The 7649-nt window shown below is 46.1% G+C and overlaps 1 protein-coding gene across 3 annotated transcripts; it reads left to right on the top strand.

Annotated features, from left to right (window-relative positions):
* Positions 1–1273: 1273 nt before the first annotated feature.
* Positions 1274–7436, top strand: LOC100841329 (transcriptional repressor ILP1). 3 transcript variants are annotated; one of them, XM_024459263.1, is made up of 3 exons: positions 1274–1406; positions 1498–5150; positions 6845–7436. In XM_024459263.1, exons 1-2 carry the CDS (start codon positions 1290–1292, stop codon positions 4402–4404), a joined length of 3024 nt encoding a protein of 1007 aa, XP_024315031.1. In that variant the 5' UTR covers positions 1274–1289; the 3' UTR covers positions 4405–5150; positions 6845–7436. The 3 variants fall into 3 exon arrangements, with proteins under 3 accessions (XP_024315031.1, XP_003568557.2, XP_024315032.1); XM_003568509.4 differs by having other exon boundaries at positions 6837–7436; XM_024459264.1 differs by having other exon boundaries at positions 1304–5150; positions 6837–7436.
* Positions 7437–7649: the final 213 nt, after the last annotated feature.

The following is a 7649-nucleotide window of genomic DNA, read 5'->3' as shown; positions in this document are numbered from 1 at the left end:
ATGCCTGTAGCAGCTGCTGTCACCCCATTCAGGATGGCAACGGGGCGGGTCTGGACGGGTCGACCACATCTATATCCATATCCATACCCAAGCCAACTATCCATCCATAAAAATATTCGTGGATCTAAAACAATATCCACATCCATATCCACGGGTATGCGGATATCCATGGATTATCCATACCCATGCAATATACATCATAAACAATGGCAACATCAGCATATACAACAACAGCGTTATACAACAGCAAACAATATCCATTATTTTATTAAATACCGGGTGGCTTGAGGAGTGTCTGCTCATGAGAGTGGGACTGAAGGAGGGAAATGAGGGTTAGAGTTGCGGTGGAAGAGAACTATTTATATGAGTATATGTTTGAAAATGGACCAACATGTCAGTAATTTATTTATTTATTAAATAGCGGGTATCCATGGATATCCAAATGGATCAAATTTTATATCCGTGCCCGCTCCATGACTTGGCGGGTATCCATGGCTGGATATCCATGGAGCGAGATGCCGCTCCATACCCGCGATCCATGGGCTGGATATCCACTTTTTCGATATCCATTGCCATCTTGACACCCCATTCCGAGGCTCTCCCTCCGTCCGGCGACCTCAAGCAAGTGGATCCATGGCCCCTTTTCTCCGCTCAGGGCACCCCTACCTGACGAGTCCCTCCTCGGTTCGTCACAGTCCCATCTCCAACTCTTGCACACCTCTGAGAGGAGAAGGCCTTGGCTACGGGCAGAGTACGAGTCTCCATGGTGGACAGCCACCAAGAACCCGACGACTTTTTCGGCTCCCCGCACGTCTCGGTCTTGGGATTCGGCAGATGGGCTCCTTGGCGGCAGTGACATGGCAGCATGCCATCGAGGAAAACGAGGCACAAGAAAGCAAACAATACAAAACAAGATTTTTGCTTCTCTAGAGGAAATGATGCATATAAGCATTTCTAAAAGAAAAGCACATTTTTTTTTGTGAGAGGCAAAGCAAAGCACAATCAAACGCACGCTAAAGAAGCTCCAGTCTAAAAGAGAGAGGGGCCTTGGTGCTGGGCGGAATCAGGCCCGCCTAAAGGTAACGAGAGTCGGCCCACACACGAGAACAACCATGGCTATATGTGCAAAGACGATAAAGCTGAGCAGGCCTGGGCTGGGCTTACCTGGGCCACGTTGTGCGCCTACTGAGGTCAACTTGGTGTTAACTCGACGTTACTGGGCCGGTTCTGATAAGCCCAACACGAGAAGAAGACGGTTCCTTACCAAGTTACCAGGTCCATGTGGAGCAATGTCTCGTACTTTTGTGTTGTTTCACTCGCCTCTTTCTCTCTTACACACACGCACGCTGCACGCGGATCTCCTCGCTCGCCGGAACCCTAGCCGCCGCCCTGCTTGCTCACCGCCGGTGAGATCCCTTTGTCCTTGTATCCCACCCGTAGAATAATCGAAGGATTCTCTACCCACGTGACCTAACCTGGTTTCCCTGAACTTGTCAGATTTTGCATCGTGCCGCCGCTCCGCCAAGCCGAGCGGCCGGGATGAGCAGCCACCGTAAAAACTTCCGCCGCCGCACCGACGATGCCGATGGAGCCAAGGGCGAAGATGCAGGGCTTCCCAGCAGACCGGCGGCCACCAAGACCCAGAGCCCAGCTGTGCCTAAGCCCGTGTCGCCGAGGCGGCAGCAGGGCGCGAGCCGCCTCAGCTTCGCCGACGAAGAGGACGAAGATGACGCCGAGGAGGGCCCGTTCGCGCAGCAGCGCCGCCGTCCGTCTGCTTCTGTCCGGTCGACCCGCACGGCCTCACCAGCTGCGTCGGCTCTCCACCGCCTCACGCCCGCCAAGGACCGGCTGAAGAGCTCGCCGGCCATCTCAGCCGCGGTTCCCGCGCCCAAGCCGTCCAACTTCCAGTCGCATGCTGGCGAGTACACCCCCGAGCGCCTCCGGGAGCTCCAGAAGAACGCCCGTTCACTCCCTGGGAGCCTCATGCGCCCACCACCGCCTGCCCTGGCGGCTGAGTCCCGGCATCAGCGGTTTGCTGGAACTGCTGCCAGTCCCGCTTCTGGTACTTCTGCAGTTGCCACGGAGCCAGTGGTTGTTCTCAAAGGTCTGGTGAAACCTATGGCACAGGCGAGCATTGGACCACGGAAACCATTGCAGAACGAGGATAAAAGTGATGAATCTGAGGAGGAGGAAGGAAACAATGTGGACAAAGGGCCACTGATACCTGACAAGGCGACAATTGAAGCCATCCGGGCGAAGCGGCAGCAACTGCAACAGCCGAGGCATGCAGCGCCGGATTTCATCTCCCTTGATGGTGGCGGTGTGCTCAGCAGCAGGGATGCTGTTGGTGGGTCCAGTGATGAAGAGGACAATGAGATGCAGGGTAGGATCGCGATGTATACAGAGAAGTCGAGTGATGGACATAGGAGCTCAAAAGGCGTGTTTCATGGGATCAATAATAGGGGCCCTGCTGCTAGTTTGGGGGTTATCAATGATGGGTTTAGGGAGCCTGAGGATGATAAGGATGATGATGAGGAGGAGGAAGAGAGGAAATGGGAGGAAGAGCAGTTCAAAAAGGCGCTTGGTAGGAGGATGGACGATTCTTCTGCTCAGAAAGTGGCTAATGGTGCACCTGCTCCTAAGCAGGTTCAGCCCCAACCATCTGGATACTTGGGAGGCCCTCATTATCAGACCTCCGTTAGCGGGGTTGTGCCAGGGGCATCTGTTTTTGCATCAGGCAGTGCAGAGTTCCTGTCCATCTCTCAGCAAGCTGATGTAGCAAGCAAAGCCCTGCAGGAGAACATCAGAAAGCTTAAGGAGACCCACAAGGCAACAGTTGGTGGTTTAGTGAGGACCGACGCACATCTTAATGAAGCTCTTTCTGAGATATCTAGCCTGGAGAGTAGTTTGCAGGACGCAGAGAAGAAGTTTGTGTACATGCAGGAGCTCCGAAATTATATCTCTGTTGTGTGTGATTTCTTGAATGATAAGGCATTTTTCATAGAGGAGTTGGAGGAGCACATGCAGAAATTGCATGAAAATCGAGCGCTAGCTGTTTCAGAGAGGCGTGCAGCCGACCTAGCTGATGAATCAAGTGTGATCGAAGCTGCAGTGAATGCAGCAATATCTGTTCTTAGCAAAGGGTCGAGCTCAGCTAACTTGTCTTCTGCATCGAATGCTGCACAAGCAGCAGCTGCTGCTGCTAGGGAAACTTCAAACCTACCACCACAGTTGGATGAGTTTGGCAGAGATATAAATCTCCAGAAGCGTATGGATCTTAAGCGCAGGGAAGAGAACAGGAAGCGAAGAAAAGCTCGATCGGAATCCAAAAGATTGTCATCTACAGGAAAGAGTGTTAGCAGTGAGCAGATTGAAGGTGAGCTAAGCACTGATGAGAGTGACACCGACAGCAGTGCCTATCTGTCCAGCCGTGATGAGCTTCTCAAGACTGCTGATGTTGTATTCAGTGATGCTGCAGAGGAATACTCAAGCCTTGCAATTGTCAAGGACAAGTTTGAAGGCTGGAAAACTCAGTATCCTTCCGCCTACCGAGATGCTCATGCAGCTCTGAGTGCACCATCCGTGTTCACTCCTTATGTGAGACTAGAGCTTTTGAAGTGGGATCCTCTCCATGAAACAACTGGTTTCTTTGGCATGGAGTGGCCTGAGATCCTTTTGGATTATGGTGTGCAGAATAAAGACAGTCCAGACCTTAATGATGCAGATGTGAACCTTGTTCCAGTTTTAGTGGAAAAGGTCGCCCTTCCTATTTTGCACCACCGTGTTATGCACTGCTGGGACATCTTGAGTACTCAAAGAACAAAAAATGTTGTATATGCAGTTAATACGGTGATGGACTTTCTACCAACCTCGAGCACGGCTTTGCACCAACTACTGGCTTCTGTGTATAATCGTCTTGCTGGGGCAATTGCTGATCTTTCAGTACCAGCTTGGGGATCAATGGTGACAAGGGCTGTACCAGGTGCTGCGCAGTACGCTGCATATAGATTTGGAGTTGCTACACGTCTCCTAAAAAATGTTTGTTCATGGAAAAATACCCTTTCAGAAGATGTTGTTGAGAAGCTTGCTCTAGAATTATTGATGGGGAAGATTCTTCCTCATATGAAGAGTATCATTTTGGATGTCCATGATGCAATCACTAGGACCGAACGGATAGCTGCATCACTTTCAGTAATTTGGTCTTCACCAAGTAAGAAACTGCAGCCTTTCACAGATCTTGTGTTAGAACTATCGAAGAAGTTGGAGAGGAGACACATGTCAGGCATTAGTGAGGAAGAGACACATGGGCTGGCTCGTCGTTTGAAGAACATAATGGTAGCACTGAACGAATATGATAAAGCTAGAAATATTTTGAAGTCCTTTCATCTCAGAGAAGCTCTCTAGCTTTTCCTCTTGTATTACAAGAATTCCAGTTTTGACAGCAGGAGGTTCTAAATCACGTCAGTTTATGGGAGTGTTCTAACATTTGATTATATGTACTCCCTCCGTCCAACAAAGGATGTCTCAACTTTGATTAAATTTGAATGCATCTATACACTAAGTCATGTCTAGATACATCCAAATTTTGACAAACTTGAGACATCTTTTATTGGACGGAGGGAGTACATCAAATGATCATGAGTACCTAATTCAGTCTTGCACATTGATTTCTAAACAATTTTATGGTTCTTCCGGATTGCAACAATTATTGTTTTGACAATCACCAATGGTAATTAACAGTTCAAAAGGTGCATCTATCCAGCTATTTCCTGCATTATATATTTTTCATGTGTTAGTCATGGACAATTCTGGTAGAATTTTATGTTGACACTGTTAACATTTATGTTATGATAGTAGGTGTTAACCAAGTTGTGTCCCTTCATCTATTACTTGTATATCTTTGGCAAGATTCTTTAATTCTGAACCAAGATGAAGATCCTTCAAATATACATTCAAAGCTTAGGGAGATTGCTGCCTTGTGGCCCTTGTGACTTTTCACAATTTCACCCAATCTGATGTTTACTGTCTTTGATCTTAAGCTGATCATTGCACAAATCTGCAAGTCTCTTCACAATAATGCTGGTGACTCAGATAGCGTAGAAACACTGGAGGAACTACTGACATATACGAGGATTACAGAATCTAAGAAGGTACACGCCAATGGCTCAATTCACCTTTATTCAACTTTTGTATTGCTGAAAATACAGTTCCTGAGTCATGTTGGATCATTGTTCCTTAAAGAAATGGCTCTGCTTTCTGCCATCCCGTCACCTGATTAAGCTTAAGGTGGGATAAGTAGGGTTTTGGGTAACGAATTCAGCATCTCATAGCCTTGCATCTTGGCAGTCTCAAACTGGATGCTCAACTAGACATAATTAATTCCTCTACAGTAAAAATTATGTTTTTCTCCTTCTGAGCAGATCTTGCCCAGTGGTGTTAAGAGTTCTCCATTTGGTTATCTAATCTTAAGACATCAGAGAAAATTATTCAAAAAAATAATGGGAAATTCTACCGCATATATTTATGAGTATTAAATGGAAAATCATTCAGTACATACCCATCTTGAGACAGTCAGCCTGAATGTGTTTATGCTAGTTCCTACTCTATGACTTCATAGGGGATAGGTTCGACGCGTAAGAATGAAGTATCATAGGAGTATTCATCAATGCATCAAATAAGGAAATAAAATAGCGAGTGTTACATCTTACTAGAGAGACGGAACAGAGAGTCGCACTTGGGGAAAGAGAGGTGCGATTGCCGGGAGGGGGGGGGGGTCAGAAGGGGTCGGTTGGCCTGGTGGCATTTAGTCTGTTAATACAGACTAAAGAAAGGGCAATGTTTTGAAGTAGGGAAAGAAGTCGGTCGTGGTGCGCCCTTCAGGCCGAAGGGTCACCACACTGTCAGATATATACATGGACAGAAATATCCAAGCATGAACGTGTTATAGGTCATAAATTTTTGAGCACTTCAAACTTATATCTTCCAGCTCTATTGTATGTCATTTATTTAGTACAGGATTTTCTTATCTCGGTTAACAGGATAGTGGATAAGATTAATAATTCAGTTGGTCAATATCCCTGATGCGATCAGCATAATAGGGGTTTCTAGATATTATATTCAAGACCAACAGGTTTGCCATTAGTACCTATTTTTAAGAAACAGTTAGTAGCTTTGAGATTTCAAATGATGTGGGGCACACAGTAGAATCTCTTGCTAGGAGACGCTGGAATTTGTCCTTTAGAAGATGGTTGAATGAGCCCTTGCAACACAAGCTGAGCTTCATAATATTTTAGCTGGGGTGGCACTGAATGAGGATAATGACAGTCCTGTTTGGAAATGGACTAAATCTAGGAAATATAGTGTCCAATCTATGTACAGAATTTTATCTAGGAATGGTGTTGACAGGTCCTTTAAACACCTGTGGAAGGCCAAGATCCCTTTGAAAATCAAAATTTGGTTGTGGTTGATTTGGCACAATGCTATAGCAACTAAAGATAACATGCTGAGAAGGAATTGGGAGGGAGATACTAGCTGTAGATACTGTCCTGAACTCGAAACCATAAATCATTTGTTCTTTAGTTGCCCTTCTGCTAAATATGTGTGGAGTATCATAAGTATGTCGATAGGGGCCCCTACGCGCCCAGGCTGTTTTACTCGATTCTTCTCGTGGTTTCCTCAATTTGTTTCTGCTAGTCGTAATGTGCAAATCGCTGGCCTGGCAGCTGTGTGATGGGCTATGTGGAAACTAAGGAATCATGCATGCTTTCATAAGAAACCTATTAAATCCCCAGTTGAGATAATTTGCTATGCTTGCTCTTTCATGACATTTTGGGCAGAACTGCAGAATCAAGCAGATGGAGATGCGCTGAGGAGGGGAGCAGAAAGATTCAGAGCATTGGCGCTTATTCACCATGATGCTGCGATAGAAGCTGAGGTCAGACGGCTGAAGAAGCCCCAGCGAAAGATGAAGACACGCAGGACCCTGGGGGAGATGCTGATGAATGATACTGCGTTATCAAGTATTTTGCTGGTCTCAACTCGAGCGTGGGACATTATGATTCGGCCGTCCTGAGAACCTTCTGTAATACTCCCTCCGTCTCATATTAAGTGACTCAAATCTGTGCCTAAAAAACGTCTAAATACATGTAAGAGAAATTCACTTAATATGGGACGGAAGGAGTAGCTTACTCGTCGTATATTTTACACTCTTTGCGCTTCAGATGCTGTAGTTTTTACTTTTGGGAGCTTATTCTGGCATGTCTTTGGCGTGTGTTGAACTCGGGTTGTTCCGGTATCTCTTTGATAGCGGAACCCGGCCAGGTCGTATGAAAAAAAAAGGTATTCCCTCAATGTGAGACAATTAACATGGATTGAGTAGTAGCTTTGTTAGACTACTCACTCCAATCCTAAATTGTTGTCTAGATGTTTTTTATGAATAGATAAATCCATATTTGAGCAAATTTGAGACAACAATTTAAGATCAGATTTTCAGTTTCATAGTGCCTGAAGCATGATTCATTTTGCCATCTGATAGTTTTGAGCAACTATGCATCAGCATGACAAATGAGAAGTTGAAGCGGCACTTTAATCAGGTGAGCGAAGGCCTGTATATAGGTACGAAGTCAAAATTACTGCAAAAATATATTTAA

This window comes from Brachypodium distachyon, chromosome 2 (assembly GCF_000005505.3).
Source record: "Brachypodium distachyon strain Bd21 chromosome 2, Brachypodium_distachyon_v3.0, whole genome shotgun sequence".
Classification (NCBI taxonomy): Eukaryota; Viridiplantae; Streptophyta; class Magnoliopsida; order Poales; family Poaceae; genus Brachypodium; species Brachypodium distachyon.
The sequence above is the reverse complement of the archived record's forward strand: the minus strand, read 5'-3'. Positions and strand labels throughout refer to the sequence as shown.

What these genes read in the sequence shown, in the direction of transcription:
- LOC100841329 (XM_024459263.1), top strand. Translation starts at nt 1,290, where the DNA reads ATGTCTCGTACTTTTGTGTTGTTTCACTCGCCTCTTTCTCTCTTACAC. An exon ending in GCCCTGCTTGCTCACCGCCG is followed by an intron (nt 1,407 to 1,497) that starts GTGAGATCCCTT and finishes TGAACTTGTCAG; the next exon opens with ATTTTGCATCGTGCCGCCGC.